General features: G+C 31.3%; 1 protein-coding gene and 1 long non-coding RNA gene across 2 annotated transcripts; one reads left to right on the top strand and one right to left on the bottom strand.

Annotated features, from left to right (window-relative positions):
• The first annotated feature begins 2,489 nt into the window (after window positions 1-2,489).
• Window positions 2,490-2,885, top strand: LOC141702647 (uncharacterized). Its single transcript, XM_074506293.1, has one exon. The coding sequence runs from the start codon at window positions 2,490-2,492 to the stop codon at window positions 2,883-2,885; it is 396 nt and encodes a 131-aa protein (XP_074362394.1).
• A 15,983-nt stretch (window positions 2,886-18,868) lies between these two features.
• LOC141702646 (uncharacterized) lies at window positions 18,869-19,640 on the bottom strand. The gene is made up of 3 exons (XR_012567212.1): window positions 19,538-19,640; window positions 19,054-19,176; window positions 18,869-18,953 (listed from the first exon to the last, which is right to left on the bottom strand). It is a non-coding gene; the product is annotated as an uncharacterized LOC141702646 (long non-coding RNA).
• Window positions 19,641-20,128: the final 488 nt, after the last annotated feature.

Raw genomic sequence — 20,128 nt, 5'->3', positions numbered from 1 at the left:
AACTACACTTTAGACTTCCTCTTTATGTGTAAAATAGGATGATGCACCCATCAATATACGGACAGAAAATTGAAGCAATATAGATCAAAATAACAGCAGCAAAGAAGTAAAAAAACAAACCAGATTTTTGACGTGGAAAACCCTGGGAAAAAATCACGAGGTGACATTAAACCACCCACACTAAAACAATTCCACTATAAATAATGGGTTACACAAGTTTCTCTGTAGTTAATACTAGACGTACATACAAACATTAATCTTCACAGAGATGTGGATTTCACTAATAATACAGCAAACCAAGTTTGGATATTCTCACCGATTTGTAGGAGAGAATTCACAGATACAACCTTGTTGCTGCTTGTACTTCCACCTCTGGGATTGTCTTGAATCACTTCACGCTACTCCACAAAACATTTTGTCTCCCCCCTTTTATTTCCTTTTTTTTCTCTCTCTCTAACATTCTACTGTGTTTTTGTTTTTTTTCATTTATTTAGTTGGGCTTAATAAAATCATAGCCCACATAAGTGGACCAGGCCCAACAGTAGCCAATTAGCAAAGAAATTTAGAAATATTGGAATAGATTCATTTTTTTTTAGAATAGTGTGTGTAATGTTTTGTGGGTTTAGTCATCAAAATTGCTGCTGATTGTGAAGACTTTTGTTTTGCTTTTCAAGTTTTTGAAAATCTATGCTAAAGTGCCTACTTAACACCACCGTTGTTATACTACAATTTAAGCATACACTGAATATTGAATCTACTTGAAGTCTTGAAGTCTTCTTGGGTTTCAATCATTAGGATTGTTAAATCTCTTGCATCTTCTCCTTGATCCTTCTTCGTATAGTTGTCATTTTAGCATTTAGATATATATGCATGTATGTAAAATAAGGAATAATAATTATTATTCAAGCTGTGATTTGTGCAATCCACAAACTAGTTTCATAAATAAGTATATCGAATCGTATATATATCTGCTTTCTACTGATTAGTTATATAGCCTTAAATTACAAGATTCAAGAAGTGGTAGGAGAGATAATCAGATGATCTCTTATCCTAACTTAAAACAAGTGTGTAGAATAGGAATGGATTTTAATTCAATGCATGACATCGTTTCAGAATGGTAGTTAGACGGAACTCAGTCGAACCAGACCGTAAAGAAAGTAAGGAATAAAATGGAATTATCAAGCATACGAGAGAGGTGGGGAACGTTGGCTTCCATGACATTTAACAAAGATTACTTACTCTTATAGCCATGTGAGTTATGCTCCCTGTCCACTGAGACTGGCTGATTTTCACTTTTATATCCAAAAATAAATAATTCCCTCTCAGTAATTGGTATCATATTCTATCAGTTTCCCTATTAGAATCCATGGGAGATAACGCAATCAATTTAAACTACATCTGAGTTTTTAGATGCTTTATGTGTAATATTACCGTATGAACTAATGATATATATAGACACAAAAAACAGGATTAGGTTTCACACACCTATACAAGTTGTAGTTATTATATATAACTTTGGATATAATCAAATATGCATTACATATATAATTTTATCTGTTTGAATTTAGATTCACTTGTAATAATCCTGAAGACATGTTAATTGAGATAGATAGTTATTAACTGTTTTTTGATGAAGAGAACGGTCATAACTTGTTCAAATATTGAACTTATCTTCTCAGAAGGTATTTGTCCCATCATAATAGAAATGAAGGAGAACATAAAGGGTGGATCCAGGAGAAGATTCAAAATGCATTCAAGTATTACTAAAACAAGTTAGTATATCTTTAGCAGATTGATCTATAATTTTATTGTTAATCTAACAGTGGTATCAGAGCAACAGATTTAAAGTTTTAGATAATATTTTTGGGATTAATACTTGAATGTTAAAGATTATATTACGAATTCATAGTTGCAGTGAATTCTATTTTTTTCTTCTTTTCTATAATATTTGTCTTTATATTTAATACTATATATATTGCTGCCAAAGCAGCCATATTTATGCGATTATAATATATCATGAATTAATAGGCATTTATTGAACATTTGAATTCAATACTAATAAATTAGTTGAATTGTATATGTATTGATATTTGCATTTCGTGAAGGATTAAAAATTTAGAATGATTTTTGAACTTCTAAAGTTGTTAATTTGTGTGAACTAAAATTTTATTTGATAAATCTAAAAGTATAGGATAAATTGTTGATGCATTTAATTAAAAGAACAGTATATCACAAATGATACCACCTCTTAAAATGATATGTGTAATTGATACATGGATACAGTGGATTTTATATAGCTTATTTTAGGACACATATACAGATTTATTTAAATATAAATGTATATATGATAAATCTCATATATTATGGTATTAAGTGAAACTAGATAAATCTCATACATAAACATGTACACATAAAGTAAAGTTTCACTGATGATTAAACCAAGAATGAGACTTTCTACAAGAATGAGTTTTCCCATGAGTACTAATAAAATGGAACTACTCAATGGATTAAATTTCAAGAAGTGGAAACAAGATATTGAATTGAACCTTGGAATTTTGGACTTCGATCATGTTTTAAAAGAAGACCCACCTACAAAGTTAAATGCAAATACAACCAGAGATGCCAAAAATAAGTATGAGCGGTGGCATAAGCATATCAAGATGGCATTAATATGCATGAAAATAAGTAAGACAAATGCCTTACAAGGAGGCATTCCGGAAACTATATATGCAAGGGACTACTATAATTCTATTGCTGAAAAGTACAAAAGTTTCGCACAAAGCAAAGTGAGCAATCTCATGAATTCACTTACAAAGATGAAATTTGATGGCCTGGGAAGCATGAGAGAGTACATTATGAAAGGAATTGAAATTATAGAAAATTGAAGGGTCTTAAGATGAATGTTAAAGAACCGTTTTTAAATTCTTTCTCTAATCAATACAGTTACTTGAAAAGCCTTTACAACACACAAAAAGAGAAATGGAGCCTCAACCAATTAATATCTATGTGTGTGCAAGAAGAAGAAGTGCTTAAAAGAGGAAAGCAAGCAAGTATCCATTTTCTTTCATATGAGTACTATGTAGTCGAATTCAATAAATAAAAAGATTTCATAATAAATATTTGTATTATAGTATGTTGGTGGTCGAATATCTCAGGACACCAAAATAAAGAAATATAAAAGATAGATAAAAAGTTTGAACTTGTTTTATGAGCTAATGTAAATTAGCTCAATAAATATTAATTGAGTGTGGCCATGTAGAAAAACACATTATACATTCTTGTGGGACAATTTCGAGGGAAGTGAGACCAAATAAGGTCGACTCAAAGCAAAATATACTTCTATGTCTATTTGTTTCACTAAGAGTTTGGTTTGAAGTTCTAATATAGAGAGAAAATATGGTTCAACTACTTTTATTTTTACTTTATATGGAATGGATATTTTATTATTGTTTCAAAACCCATCTTCCCCTTTTCCCTTATGAGTTTCTTTGAGAGTTTGAGTTCAGATTTCATAATCCTTACTTTAGAATTTTGACTTAAAAGTTTAAAAAAATTGTAATTTAAAATTTTCAGGATATTTCAGCTCTAAATTATGCCACAAGAAATCCATCACATTAGTTAGTTATTCTGATTAAGGTTTATAGTCTTTAAGGGGAGTCTCATCTATATACCCATCGATGTAGGGCAAGATGAACTTAAGGTTTCCTTCGAATTTCACTCAAGCATAGAAATGTGCATTTTTGTTTCAAAAATTAAATCATAGATTGAATTTTGGACCTAGCATTAAGGTTATTTTAACCATGAGTTATTAGTTTATAGGTAAAACATGAGAAATACTATCAGGAGGCCAAGAGTCCCACATTATATATTTTTGAGGTGTCTATATTTTGAGGTGTCACGAGAGAGAAAACCACATTTTCAAAAGTTTTGGCTGGATCCCAAGAAACAAGTGTTAATTTTTATTAAGTGAGTCGTCCCCATTTCAACTGTATAGAGCATTAAAGGCTTCATTCAAAGACATTTCGATGTGGGACACAAATTATTTAGATGTTTAACCACCAAAACACTGGGGAACGTCCTCGCACTTATTTTTATTAAAACTTTGAACTAATTATCTTGTCATGCATATTCCATGCCTTGACGTTTGTATTTCAATGAAGTTTGTATTTAAATGTTTAGCTACCTTCACCCCAAGTGGATGCAAGGCAACAACACTGAGTTATAATTTTCTAAATTAGCGGCTCTACTTTGATTATATAGAGAATGATTATATAGAGCATGAGAGATTTGTACTTTTCTTCCCATTTCAATGTGGGATTAAAGTGTGTAAAAATATAATTTAAAACTTGTAACAAATGTGGTCTTATATAAAATTTGGAAAGTAATCTCTTTAGGATGTAAAACTTAATAGCGTTATATTGTATGACTGTACAATACAATAACAATTTAAAAATAATAATATATTAGTCAGGTGTTGCTAAGATGCTTGTGGTCTAGGTCACGGCTCAATATTACTCAAGCCTACTTACCTACCTTACACTATATTTCTACATACCAAACCAATTCCATAAAGAGAGAATTAAGGATAATTAGAAAGATGCTAAATAACATTAAGAATCTAACTTGTACTCAAGATGCTCCACGTTTTTGCCATCAACACGATGAGGTGCCTAAGCCAAACTAAGCACCTCTTCTTTGTGTATTACCGTCAATTTTATCTCTTTTTAAAATCATAATTAAACTTATGCCACATCGAGTAAGAGGAGAGAAGTGCCCTTCCCTCCACATTATATAGAAACTTTTGGCCTAAAAGTTAATCTAGGAGAAGTAGTATGCTTCCAACATTTTGGTATGTCTCTCTTGCCCTCGTCTTTTATTTATTACATTATCATATTATTATTATTTATTAAGTTTATTTGAGGATTCAGTATTATTAGTTAGTTAGTTTGAATTAATTAACAAGATTTTAGTTAGTAGAATTTTGTAGTTGAGATTCAATAAATTAAAATATTAAAACATGTTAATAAATTCGAGAATCATGATTGATATTTTTAGGAAAAAATTAAAAATATCGAGGTTTGAGACTGAAAAAGAATCTAAGGTTTAAAAGCGGTTAAAGGTAAGTATATACTGTATTAATTTGTTGTTGATGCTTTGATAAGGTTTTGAACTTTAAATGATGATTGATTTAATTTGGTTGATGATTCACGGATAAAAAATGAGTATTCTTGCACCGATTCTTGATGAACTGATGATGATGATTCCTTATCAGAAGTAAGCCAAACCAATTGTTTAGCTGGCCGGGATCCCAACTTCATGAACTTGATGAATTGATGAACCTACAGTTATTGAATACTCCATTTTAATCGTGTGATAACTATTTTGATGAACTTTTGATGATTGTGATGAAACTCTGATGATTCTTTTGTAAACGTAATTATTTGATAATTTGAAGAACTCTGCTTTTTTCGAACAAACCTCAGGAAAGAGTTTTGTAGAAGGATGTCCATCGATATATGTAAAATTGATGAATTAAGGTTTTAACGGACGTCGAGAGGCGAGTAGCATCATGACAAATAATATTTATATAATAGACGTATGTCTGTATCTAGTTAGATACTTACGATGGATCATAAGTTTTATTGTAGGCTTGAATTTGTTGTACGAATTTTATGTTATTAATTAACTTTGAGTTTATGTAAGCATATATTGAGTTGTTTAGTGGTTTGGCGTCCCCGGGTCGGGAATCTGAGTTAATCCTGAGGTGGGGGGGTCACATATCTCCTTTGTTAGAGAAATTTATGTAGAGTTTATACTATATATATATAATATATTATGTATATAAATGAACAAGCAAAATTTGGATAGAAAGTTGAGGACAACCGTGACTTATAAGGGTTGTGAATAAGCAATTTTTTTTTAATTTTTTGTCTTTTTTCTACCATAAATATTTCCATAATTTATAAGTATTAACACTAAATCCTCGGTTAATATAATAATGAACTGATCATATATAGCTCCCAATTCATTATTACACAATTAATCCACATATATATATGGTCGTACTCTAATGAGAACGCCACTAATGTGAGATATGAGATCTAATCATATGTACTCATTTAAATATATCATATTCATCTCTCACCTTTCATTTAATATTTAATATTTCACCATCTTGTTTCTAATTCAACCACACATCAAAATCAACCACAGACGACCAGAATTTTCGACCACAAACGACCACAATTTTCGACCATTAACACCACCAGAGACCACCGCCACCACCTCCGACGACCACCAAAATATCACCACCGTCAAAAATGAAATCACCACCCTCAAACCAAAAATCACCACCGAAAAATTAAAAATTACCACTGGAAACCAAAAATCACCACCAGGAAACTAAAAATCACCAATGCTAAATAAAAATCACTGCCGTAACAACCCTTGATCTTCACTGGATTAAATCGATACAACCATTATAATCACCATCATCACCGTATATAAATTACAACCACCACCCCCTCAAAACCTTTCTGACATCATTACATGACCCCCAACTCCGATCGCTGTACGAATGCCACCAACAAACACAATCACTCCATTAACACAACCTAAAATTAGCCCGAAAATCACTATAATCACCAATATCTTTCTAAAAGTCACTATATGTAAATCAATAATCTACCTATTTAAAACCGTCTACGTCTATTACTAATTGGAATTAGTAAAATTTAAATAATCATATTTTTAATTCAAATAATAATATTTTGTCATTATCAAACCAGATCGGAAAAGAATGTAGTGTTAATAGTAAATCGGAAATTGAGTAGATGGAGGAAAATGATGATACACAATGCAAACCGTATGATTACATTGATTGTGATGATATATCTGAATATATGGATGATCGAAAAAGTTTGAAAATCAATCGAAGTTTAAAGAAAAATGAAGATGTTCATGAGGGGGAGGGTGGGAGAAAGAGAGAGAGACAAGAAATATAGTGTTTTCTGGCGATGGTGATGGCCGGTGGTCGGTAGTGGGGTAGGTGGGGGAGGAAGATGGGTACATGGGTAGAGTGAGAAAGTGCATGGGTTGTAATGGTGGGTTTAAATAAAACTTAAAATATATTATAATTTTTGTTGCTGAGATTAGATCCCACTTGTTAGGTTCTCATTTGAATAACTCTCTTTATATATACATATATATATATAACTCTTTATATTTAACTGACTTTATTCTCAATATATTTATTAAGTCCTTTTCATATTTATATTTGACAAAATATATAAAATATAATGCTTACAACTTGATATACTCTTTTCAAATAATTTTGTGTACTTCTACTTCTTAGAATGTTCATAAATATTAAAATCATTTGAATGTCCTCATTCTAATTTTGGGAGTAATATCCTAAACATCATATTTTAGAATATATTAATCAATAAGATACAATTATGTATCATTAATATGTTGAAAAAATTCACACTTTTGATTAATATTGTGTGCGTATGGACTAGAATATTTCAAAGCTGTACAGAGAGTGTATGTCACACTGTTTTCATATATTCTTTTTAACTTAGTTCATTTTTTAAAATGACATCAATCGGGAGATGTTAGTTTGACTTGCATGTTAAAAGTGAAATAAAAAAATAAATATTGGAGTTACATTTCATTGATTTATTTATTAATTGTAGTGATTGGAAAATTTACTGAGGCAGTTATAATTGCATGAGATGTTGAAAATGGAAAGATAACCTCGATATCGAGAATGATTCATAGTCGAAAAAGCGTAAAGAAATAATGTTGTGTTCGTTTCTATTTTCGGAACTCTAGATACATCTTGTAATAAAGAAAGTGATCAATGATCCACTTCTTTGCCCCAGCGTCCTCGGTTTTATACTTACGGTCAAGTGATTCCCATAAGACCTTAGCTGATGTTTTCGAGAAATATATGCTATATAATGAATCAGCCAAACAGTTTAGCACATAGTTCTGACATATATAGTCGGTGTGCTTCCAGGCATCTGCAACATACACAGTCTGCATATCACTTTCAGCAGTGAAAAATGGTACATCCTCCTTGAGATATCGATCAAGGTTTATTGTGGTCAGATAAAATAGCATCTTTTGCTGCCAGCGCTTGAAGTTCGATCCATTGAACTTCTCAGGTTTCTCCGCGTGTGCAGCAGGCACAGCAGGATGGGTAGGCGCTACAGGATGCGTAGGCGCAACAGGTGTGATAGTCGTAATAGGTCACTGTACACCAATATTTGTCCAAGAGGTACCTGGAACTGTCCAATAAAAGTATATCCCCAAGGAATTCTTCCCTAAGGCACATGTCTCGGAGGCACATGTCCAACCGGCGGCTGATCCCCATCAGGTACCAGTACCTGTGCGTTAGGGCTTAGTGGCGGTTGGTGATCCCCTTCAGATGTTATAATCTGTGCTTTGGGATCAACCACATCGTTACCAGTCATATTGTTTACGTTCTCCATTACTCTGTTAAACAAAAAACACAAAAGACTAGTTTATCAGTCACAGATTAGAAAAAAGTAAGCTTTAAGATTGTTATCAACAATCTGTGTAAAAAACAAATCTTTGTAAAAAAAATATAAGTATAGGTGTGTGTGTGCAAAAGCAATAATCAAATAACTGAAAAATAATGGAGATAGGAAGCGTATGGAGAAGGATAGAGAAATCCGAGTCCAGTGCGAAACTTTCTCCTTAAAGCTTATTAGCCCTCACCGTATTGTGCGAGCGAAAAGCTTCCCAGGATAAAATGGATGATAGTGGTGACGTCGAAGGTCAGCACTGTCAGCGAGCTTGAAAGCGAGCATGAAATTATCACGGGTTAGAGGGTATGTGTTTAGGAATGACTGTGTATTTGTGTATTTAATCATAACGCCCTAGAGGTATTTATATATGGAGGAAAAAATATGTGCGCTACACAATTACCATAATTAATTAAAACACATTAATTAATTAGGTCGGTGTAATTAGGTGTGTGGTCAATTAATTATTAATAATCAATTTGATTGACACAAAAATATATGTAAAATCAATGTTTCAACTCATACCTTTGGAGGACACATACTTTCTATTTCTGGAATATGACCATATCTTCCGGGCTCTGGGCTCTCGCAAAGTGTTCCTTTCAATTTATTCATTAAGATTAATGAAATATAACTATGATGAGGATAACTGAACATTATGTTTGCTTCCACACCTCCTTATGGATACACGAACTAGACAAGAAATAACCTGCCAGTTTTAGGATGGAAAATAATAGGATATAATTATTATTACTTCAAATGTATTTCATAATTTTTTGAGTTTAGAGAATACGCAGGACCTCCTAAAAGGAAAACGTCCAGCCTACAAACATTTAGTGATAGCTTTGACATCAACAATGTTAAGACGTGCAAGTTTAAGTCCAACAACACGAAAAAGAAAAATAACTTCGTCCTGAACTACTAAAATCAAGTCCCTTACCCTAAAATAGTCTGCTAAATATAAGAATTTTATAAAATATAAAGTATGATGTCCGGTAACATTTTGCAATATCAGATAACAAAGCATATACAGGAACACACTTGTGCACATCATTGTATATTTCTAACATGCACAAAAAAGGTCTATAAATGCAACATGCTATAATATAGGACCTTGAGATTAATAACAGAGGCTTCTCACCGAAAAAAGAGAAAGATTATGAACACGTGACAGAAAGTTATAGTATATAAAAAACATTATTTAATTAAGTAACCATCACACCATCATAGTCTTTTATTATTTGGAGATGAAAGTTATAGTATATAAAAAAAATTATTTAATTAAGTAACCATCACACTATCATAGTCTTTTATTATTTGGAGATGACAGTAATAATTTTTATTATTATTTCCGAGGATTCTAGATGTACTTGTAGAGATTATGAACACTTGACACACAATTACAGCATATAAAAAACTTTATCTAATTAAGTAACCATCTCCTCATTGGTGTAGTTGAGAAAACTAGTCTTATAGTTACCTTTGTATATGACAACAAAGGATTTAGTGCGGGATATGGTAAATTGGAAATTGGGAATGTCATGATTGAAAACATTTCTCTTATGGTAGGATTAAAGCACAATCTTCTGAGAATCAGTCAGTTCTCTAATAAGGGATACAATGTTTACTTCAAAAAAGAAAGGTGTTTGATCTCAAACAGGAAAGATGAGAAGCTTGCTTTATAGAGTGTAAGAAAAGTTATTATGTTCATAGTTGACTGCAGTTCTACCTGTGATGGGGAGATTATTGGGTTTTGAGGTATAAAAACACAACGGAAATAAACATTAAAACGGTAAAAATCTGAAACCGAAACCCACTGGTATAAGAGATTATTATGTTTAATTTGTGGATAAGATTTTTACCATGTGAAGCTTTACGATTATGATTGTCTAATGGAGGTGCTTGCTTAAAACGATCACCATGTATTCGCTGAGCGATCTACGCCTTATATGTATCCATCTAAAACTTGAGCGGAGGAGGCGTGTACTAGCTCTAAAAATCTGAACTCGTTCTTCTTCTTCTACTACTAGGGTTTTGTATTTTTAATCTTATAAAAAATATAGTCACCTAATTCAGCCCTAAAAGAGATTATATATGATAGACTAAAATGAGTTTTAACCCTAATCCAATATTAAAGTTATATTAAATCTGAAATTCCAACTTATTGTCTGATTAAGTCTCAGTTAATCATCCAATAAATGAATTTCTAATTTAATAATAATAAATATAAATTTCATTTATTCTATTAATTAAGTCAAAATTAATTATTAATAATTAATTTAAAATTCTTATTTAATTCAAACCCGAATTTAAATTAAATATATCTTCAAGCTTTCATTGTGCGACCCTAGAGGTTATTATTTAATTGGAAATAATTTAAATATCTCATATTAAAATTATAAACAGTGAGTGGCATCCAGTAATACATCATTTCTACCTAAGTAATATTGATCGTTAAAACTTTTATGAATAATGTAAAATCAAATATAATCCTTTTAACCACATATTATATATTAAACTCGATGTATATTATGTGCCATGCTATTCATGGTTTAATCGAGGTTTCCTTGATCAATGAGTAGACTCTCATTTAAAATCAACATTTGAGCATAACGCCACTCATTTCATAGTCTAGATTACACAAGAGACAATAATATCACTCTAAAATAGGAAGGTTAATTCTTTTCTAGATCAGTCATATATCTCATAAAAGTTATAATATACCTGAAGTCCAGTTTTATCATTATCCGGTCAAAGGAAAATTTTAACATAATCAAAGTATATTCATCATCGTATAAAAATATAATGATTTCACGTCTAAGGACCATTACATCATTATCACTATGAGAATTTTTTATGACACAACAAACATGTAAAATCTCACAGTGGGTCTATCCAGCACCATGTATATTTACATCTTCCTGTGTTTTCGACATTAGTATCACTATACATATGATCAGTGAGATGTGATCATCAGTCAACAAAAACACTAGTCTTAATGCATTATTATTGTCCATAATAATAATAGTCGACTAATATTTTAGAATATCGTTACTATTCTCATATCATATTTCCAGGAAATTTATTAATGTAATATTTATATCGCAGTAAATTAAGATATAATAAATTATGAAAGAATAATTGATAGAACATAAAAATTAATAATTCAGGTGTCATAAAAAAATATAATAGTTTTGTCTCTAGGGCACAAACACTAACAATAATGAGGTTTTTTTACAGCAAAGCTTCATCATAATAAAGTTTGTTATGGCATAAGAAGCTCTCACACTTGAATTTCAAGATAATGAACTCGCTGGTAAAAAGGGAGTTGGTAAGAGGTTTACAACAAATGGAATTTTTTCGAGAAGGACTCTGTGAAGCATGTGAAAAAGGGAAGTCAAAGAAAGCATCATATAGAATAAAGGAAATGACAAGCATTACTGAACCTCTTCAGTTAATTTACATGGATTTATTTGGTCCAGTGAATTTACTATCGCAATCAGGGAAGAAATATTTTTTATTGATAGTCATGACAACTCAAAGTACAAATGGGTGTTGTTCTTAAAATAAAAGGATGAAGCACTACCAATGATTGTTGATCATATAAACATATTTTGATGCAAGTGAAACTACCTATCAAAAAGATCAGTTTAGAAAATGCAACAAAATTTAAAAATGCATTACTTTATGAATTAGGTACATAGTAAGGTATTTCGAGAAAGTATTCAGCACCAAGAAATCCATAGCAAAATGGACTAGTAAGAAGGAAGAACTGCGCCTTGGTTGAAGTAGCAATGACCATGCTAAATGAATCAATACTTCGTACTTAATTTTGGCTGAAGCAATCAACACAACATGGTACACTCAGAATCATACCCTCATTAATAAAGAACATGACAAGACTCTTTAGAAGATTATGCCTGATAAAATACCAACACAGAAATATTTTCATGTGTTTGGAGCTAAATGCTTTGTGGTTAAAAAAGAAAATGAGCATCTAGGAAAGTTTGATGCTAAAGCAGAAGAAGACATATTTCTTGGCTATCCTATGGAATCTAAAGCTTATAGAGTTTATGTAATTGCTGATCAGAAGGTGTTTGAAAGCCTTAATGTAACGTTTGATGACACCAAGTTTGTAATCCTGCAAGGAAAAAAGGATTCCGGATATTTGGAATTTGAGAATCGTTCTAGAATAATCCTTTATATGAAGACGAATCATCAATCCATAGTGCTAGCAACTCAGGGGAAGCAAGAAGAGGATCTGTAGTTCATACTCAACTTAATGCTGAACAAGGCAGGACCATCCAAATCTTCTTTGCACAGACAAAGGGTATTGAATAGAGACCATCCTTTTGAATTAATCATTGGTGATCCAGACACGGGAGTGAGAACTACAATTGCCACCCAGAATGAATGTCACTTCTCAGGATTTCTTTTAAAAATAGAGCCCAAAAAGTGGATGAGGCACTTGAAAATCCATATTGGGTTATTGCTATGTAAGAAGAACTCAATCAATTTAAAAGGTAGAAACTTTGAAAGCTTTTACCCCGTCCTAAAGGCAAAATGGTGATTGGTACTAAGTAGGTATTCAGTACTAAATTGGATGAAGACGTTATTGTAGAAAGAAACAATGTCAGACTGGTCGGTAAAGGTTACTCTCAAGAAGGGAGTGTAGATTATGATAAAATCTATGCTCCAGTAGCTAGGCTTGAGGCGATCAAGATGTTTTATGGCATTCGATACATACTCACACTTCAAGGTTTATCAAATGGATGTGAATAGTGGATTCCTAAATAGGGAGCAAGAAGAAGAAGAGTATGTGGAAGAATCTTTAGGCTTTGACGATCCAAATTTGGTGGATTTTGTATACTTTTTATTCATGACTCTTTATGGTCTCACGCAAGCAACAAGGACATGGTATGACACTTTCTCAAAATTTCTACTTGAAAATGGTTTCACTATTGGTGTCATAGACAAAACTCTATTTCATAAAATGCATAAAATTGATAGGATAGACGATATTATATTTGGTTCTACTAACGATGACCTTTGAAAGAGATTTTCTAAGCTAATGCAAGTAAGTATAAAATGACCATGATGGGAGTGTTCAACTACTTTCTTGGATTATAAGTAAGTCAAAGAAAAGATGTAATATTCATTTATCAATCCAAGTACATTAGAGAACTTCACAAGAAGTATAATCTAAAAGATTCAACATCAGCAAAGACCCCAATGACATCAGCTACTGAGCTTGATGAGGACAAAACTGGTAAAAGGTTGACATCATAAGCTATATAGGTATTATTGGTTCATTACTATATCTCAATGCAAGTAGACCAGATATTATATTTGCAACATGCTTATGTGTTAGGTTTGAAGCTGACCCTAAAAAGTCCCATCGCTATAAAATGGATTTTTAAATATCTTAAAGGAACTCTAAATATTGGTATTTGGTATCCCAAAGGCACATGTTTTGAAATAGTTTGCTATATAGATTCAGATTTTATAGTTCGTAAGATTGATCAGAAAAGTACTTCAGGAAACTGTTAGTTTCTTGAGAGAAGATTGGTTTCATGGAATTGAAACAAGTAGCATTCGGTATCCACATCAACTGCTGAAGCTGAATACATAGCAGCTGGAACCTGTTGTGCTCAAATTTTATGGATAAGTAACCAACCTAGTGATTATGGGCAGTTGATGCAATGATTCCAATATTCTGCGAAACCACTAGTGCCATAGCAACACTTGAGAATTAAGCACATTGATATCAGGTATCATTTTATCATAGGGCATGTCACAAACGGTAGTGTGAAATTATATTTTGTACCAACAAAGGATTAAATTGCAGAAATTTTTACAAAACCGCTTGATGATTTCACTTTCTCTAAGTTGGTTAGTGAACTTCGGATGTTAAATATTTCTAATTGATAAAATTAGAAGTCAAGAACTGTAACTTGTTTCAAATAAATTCACTTGTGAATTAATGTCAATATTTTTAGGACTTGTAAATTTATTTACCAATATTCAGTTCTCGTATATCAAATAGTTCTGTGCTTGTATCTAATTGATAAATATTTAAGCAAATAAATATTATCAATTTAATTGAAATTGATTTAATTATAAATAATTAAATTATGAGTAAATTAAATAGAAGAACAATTTAAGTTACAAAGATTATGATATTATCAATTAAATAATAAGTGCTATAATTTTATGATAAAATTTGTGAGTTGATTAAATGAAGTGAATTGAAAAATAATTCGTTATTTCATATTATTCACAAGTGTTTTTCAGTATGTCATTTTATGAAAATTGATATGTCATTTTCTGAAAATCGACAACTCAATCTTTTGAAAATCCACAACCATTAATCAAATTTTATTTATTTTATATTGTTGATTAGCAACAAAAATGAGATTTTAATTTGTAAAAGTTGGCAAGTTTTTTTTAAAAATTGTCCATTAGTAGCATTTTCTTCTTTTATTTTTGTTTTTGATTGTTGGTTAGTAGATTTTATTGTCTATTAGCATTCAAAGACTTGACCGTATTTTGTGTCATCTTCTCTTTCATTGTAAATTTCTAGAGATTATACACACATACTTACAAAGCCATTGTTGAACTGGAGAAGGACAATTTTTTTGGTTTCTTCATTAGTACTAAAACTTTTTCTAAATTTTGTTTTGAACATAGATTTGTGAATTCCATTACTTGCTATTCATTTGGACTGTAATTTTATTTTTTGTGTCCAATTAAGTAGGGAGATCCAATTTCAAGTTATTCGAACTTTAGGATTTATTTTGGACCTTCATTGCTAATTGTTTATGTAATATCCCTTTAAGTTTTAGAATAATAATTATAATAAGATATTGATAAAAATGATTAAAATTAGATAAGGAGTAGGATTTCAAATTAGGTTAGACTAATTTGCCTAAAATTTGGATCAAATTCTAATATGGATAACTTGTAGGTTAAGATATAGGGTTTTGTATCGTTATAAATACACCCTATTCGTATTCCTTGTTTTTATCATTTAAAATTCGTAGGGTTTTTTTTGTCAAAAATCAAAAGTCTTGTAAAATTTGTAGAAAATCCATCATACGTCCAAATTCATTGATCTTGGACTTTTCGGAAAGATCTTTTCGTTCTCTACAACTTTCGTGTTTCGTCTTTTTCAAGAACACATTATTTAGAGGGTCAAAAAAAGTAAATTCAAAATTATGTGTTATGTTTGTATATTCGATTATGAAAAGATGGGCTACGTGATGATATATTTAAAAGAATTATATGTTATGAAATATGTATCAAGGTGTATGTAGGATGTCTAGGAGATAATTTTGGATCTATGATTTATGTCATGGTTTGTGAAAATATCGAATAAGAACTTATAGTGATAGTTTTCTTAAAAAAATTAGGATCGTTATCACCAGTTTGTAGTGGTCGTGGCATGAATTATGGGTTTTAAATTATTGTTATTTATGTCGTATGTGTATTGTGTGTATCGAATAAAAATGAGAATATGTATCGAAAGTGTTCGCTTCGAATATCGTATCATATAGATTATTGTATTTTGTTATATGTGTATGCGTTACTTGGCCTACTAGTTGAATCGATTGGTTTCTTGCTTGGTTGATAGTTCATTACTTACAATTTCAGGTTTCTTCTGAGTTTCGAGTTGGACATCATTGATGTTCGAGGATCTTAGGATTGGAGTAGACTCACTTTTGGATTTTCGCTATTAGCTGCGCTTTTGTAATAGTCTCCTTTGTAATAGAATTTGAATTAGTAAATTATATTTTATTTCAGTTTCGATTTAGAGATAATAGTTCGGAAGAGCAGGCTGTAACAGTTGGTATCAGAGTCGGCCTTCCTTCGGAGTGTATTAGGTATGGGACTAGTACATTCGCTACGATGCATTCATGTGGACCATAATTTAAGTTTGACGTATTGGAGATTAAATGGAGTAGATGTATAGGATTGTTTTGAATTTGGGGAATAAATTCTTTTTAAAGAGGGTAGTATGTAATATCCCATAATTTTTAGAATGATAATAATAAGCTATTAGAAAAAAGGATTAAAATTAGATAAGGATTAGGATTTAAAATCAGGTTAGACTAATTGGCCTAAAATTTGGATCAAAATCTAATATGGATAATATGTAGGTTAAGATTTAGGATTTAAAATCAGGTTCATATTCCTTGTTTTTATCATTTAAAATTCGTAGGTTTTTTTTATCTCAAAAATCAGCAGTCTTGTAAAATTCGAAGAACATTCATCTTAAGTCCAAATTCATTGATCTTTGACTTTTCAGAAAGGTCTTTTCGTTCTTTACAACTTTCACATTTCATTTTTTTCAAGAAAACAAGATTTAGAGTGTAAAAAAGATTAAATTCAGATCTGATCCGGTTTTGAGATAAGTTTTCGATCGATCTTGCTAGTATTTTCGAAATTATGAGTTATGTCTGTATATTCGATTATCAAAACATGGGCGAAGTGATGATATATTTGAAACTGTTATGTGTTATAGAATATGTATCGACGTGTATGTGTCTTTCTAGGAGATAATTTTAGATCTGTGCTTTATGCCATGGTTTGTAAAAATATCGAATAAGAACTTAGGACCGTAGTCAGAGGTTTGTGCTTGATAGTTTTCTGAAAATGTAGGACCGTTATCACCGGTTTATAGTGGTCGTGGAATGGATTATGGGTTTTGAATTATTGTTATTTATGTGATATGTATATTATGTATATCGAATTAGAATAAGAATATGTATCGAAACTGTTTATTTTGAATATCGTATCGTATAGATTATCGTATTTTGTTATATGTGTAAGTGTTACATGGCCTACTAGTTGGATCGTTTGGTTTCTTGTTGGGCTGTATAACTCATACTTATAATTTCAAGTTTCGTCTAAGATTTGAGTTGAATAGCATTGGTGTTCGAGGATCTTAGGATTAGAGTACACTCACTTTTGGACATCCGTTTTTAGCTACGCTTTTTAATAGTCTCCTTTGTAATAGATTTTACATTAGTAAATTGTATTTTATTTCATTGTCGATTTAGAGATAATAGTCAAGAAGAGCGAGCTGTTACCGTCTAATTGTTTTAAACTCGCGTTTGTGTAGCAAAATTTCTCATAGTATATCTTTATTAATTTTGATATTATTCCGTAAATTTGAATTTTTTAGTGTTTGTTTAATTTTTCTGTGGTTGTGTCGATACAAAAATTCGTACGATAAATTATAAATTAATTACCCATAATTTTCTATAATGGGTGAAAATTTTGTAATTAAGTGAATATTATGTGTCCATTTTAGATTGTAATCATAATAAACATTGGCATTTTATTGCTAGGCACGTTCACTACAACATATTTGCAATCATACAACAGTTTTGCACCGTTGTGTGACATGTATAGTTTCCGTTGTCTATCCAACACTCGTGTGATAGAATACCAGACAACGGTTATTTTAACCCTTGTAATAAGAGAAATGAGACAACCGTTTTTAATAGTGGTTACAATCAAGAAGGCACAACGGGTACTCTATATTTACCATTGTTGGAACTTTTATAAAACAACTGTTTCTTTATTAAACTATTGTCTATCTAACTTAACAACAATGGTTTTGTAGAAAAACCATTATTGTTACCTTATACGATATTGTCATAAACAACAGTTTATAAGCTTCTTTTATGAATGTTTTTTTAAAAGACAATGGAGTAAAAGATTTAAAACATTGCAAAAAATATTAAAAGACAACAGTTCTTTAAAAAAAATGTGCAGTGAGACATAGAACGGTTTTCATCATTTTTTAAGTGGCTTTCACACAACTATTTACAAATTTAATTTCATTGTTCGAAATAAACCAATTTTAAAATTAAATTGTATTATGACAATCCAATTGTTATTTCACAATTGAAATTAAATTTACAATACAAAAATTCTCTACAAGAATTAGAAGTATAACTTAAAGATTCTCTATACATTTTAATTGGCTCAGCTATTGAAAACATCAAGTCCCATTGGATTAGTGGCTTGCAACTCAAATTGGATGCCATCGAGTTCCCTCTTGAATCTGTCAGAGCTTGCGTAAATCATTTTGCTCCGTACCTTTTAGAGTATCAGGACACCTTTGCAACCATATACACATGAGAAATAAATGAACTTAATGAAATGGAATGCAAATAAAGCAAAATTAAGACCTTGTATTTTGTACTTACCATGAAATGAATAAAATTCTGCTCTTGTGCTAATTCTCTAAGGTCACAAAATCATAGTCATAAACCGCATAACCGGCACTCATCTTCAGGAACGCTAGCTGCAAAATCTTTGTAACTCTCTGCTACCTCACCAAACATTACATATAATCTTCATAATTACTTCCATGTGAAACAATTTCTGCATTTCAAATAATACATACTTCCTAAAAGAAACTCAATGTATAATAAGCAACCACAGGAAAAACTATTTCACAAACACACATGAAATAATCACTTACAGCTGGTTTAGCTCTTCTGCTAGTCCGTGGAAACAGACAAGTTCCAGCACCTCCCCCCAGAATAACTTAAGCTACTGTTTTTGGGTCTACCTCAGGATGAACAGGTACAGGTGGCTCAAATTCCTGAAACAGAATCTCAATCATAAAGAATTAAGACTGTTCTTAAACTTAAATTTCAATCAACCATCATCAGAAAGTTGCAGTATTGGTCAAACATTAAATATTATCACTATTCTAAACCGACATTGCTCTCCAAGCTAAAAATAATAATATAAAGGTTGCAATTTTCAACACAACCTAAAACTCAAGATCTTCTTGGCAGTAGTTTGATCAGCAGTCATGAGACCAAAATGGATGGGTGGAAAATGTGCCCACTGATGAAGTGAAATTGGTAAAAAAGAGATATTTCTTTTTTCATATTAGCCTAATCATTGTATCAAGAAGTCCGAACCCTGATGTTCATTTATAACAAGGGGATACATACATTTAGCCGCAGCACTAAATGCTTCTCTGTGGCTGATATCTGGATTTGCTGCTTTGATTCGTTGAATTTCATCCCTGCATATTCACACCCACATATATCATCACAGATATATATTTATGTATGCATTTATACTGACAATGTTGGTCTGATCGATACTCACTTATTAAATCGATTCTAGGCAGAGGGGACTCGATGTGTCTTCTCCAGAGCTGATACATATATAACATTAACAAAATCACATTTTTAAATTAATCTTAAGGTTCTGGCGGAAATTACAGCCATTAATAAGCAGCCTAACATCTTAAATCACCATTATTAATTTATTAGCGATTGTTTTTCTGTTTTGACGATATCTTACAAGTTATTTCTGACCTTAATTAGTTTCTCCAATATTGGCTAGATTTTAGTAGAAGTTAAAATATTAGTTTCTTCAAGAAATGATTCAAACATTAATCTGTATATGTTTATACATGAAGATAAAGTAGAGAATAAGAACTTACAGGAGAGAGAGAGAGATGTCCGTTGTACCACAAAATGAGGACGAGAAACATTTTTGGCAGATTTGGGCTTGCTGGTCGGAGCTTTCTTCCC

This window comes from Apium graveolens, unplaced genomic scaffold, assembly GCF_009905375.1.
Source record: "Apium graveolens cultivar Ventura unplaced genomic scaffold, ASM990537v1 ctg5403, whole genome shotgun sequence".
NCBI classification, from domain to species: Eukaryota; Viridiplantae; Streptophyta; class Magnoliopsida; order Apiales; family Apiaceae; genus Apium; species Apium graveolens.
This window is presented reverse-complemented; position numbering and strand designations above follow the sequence as displayed.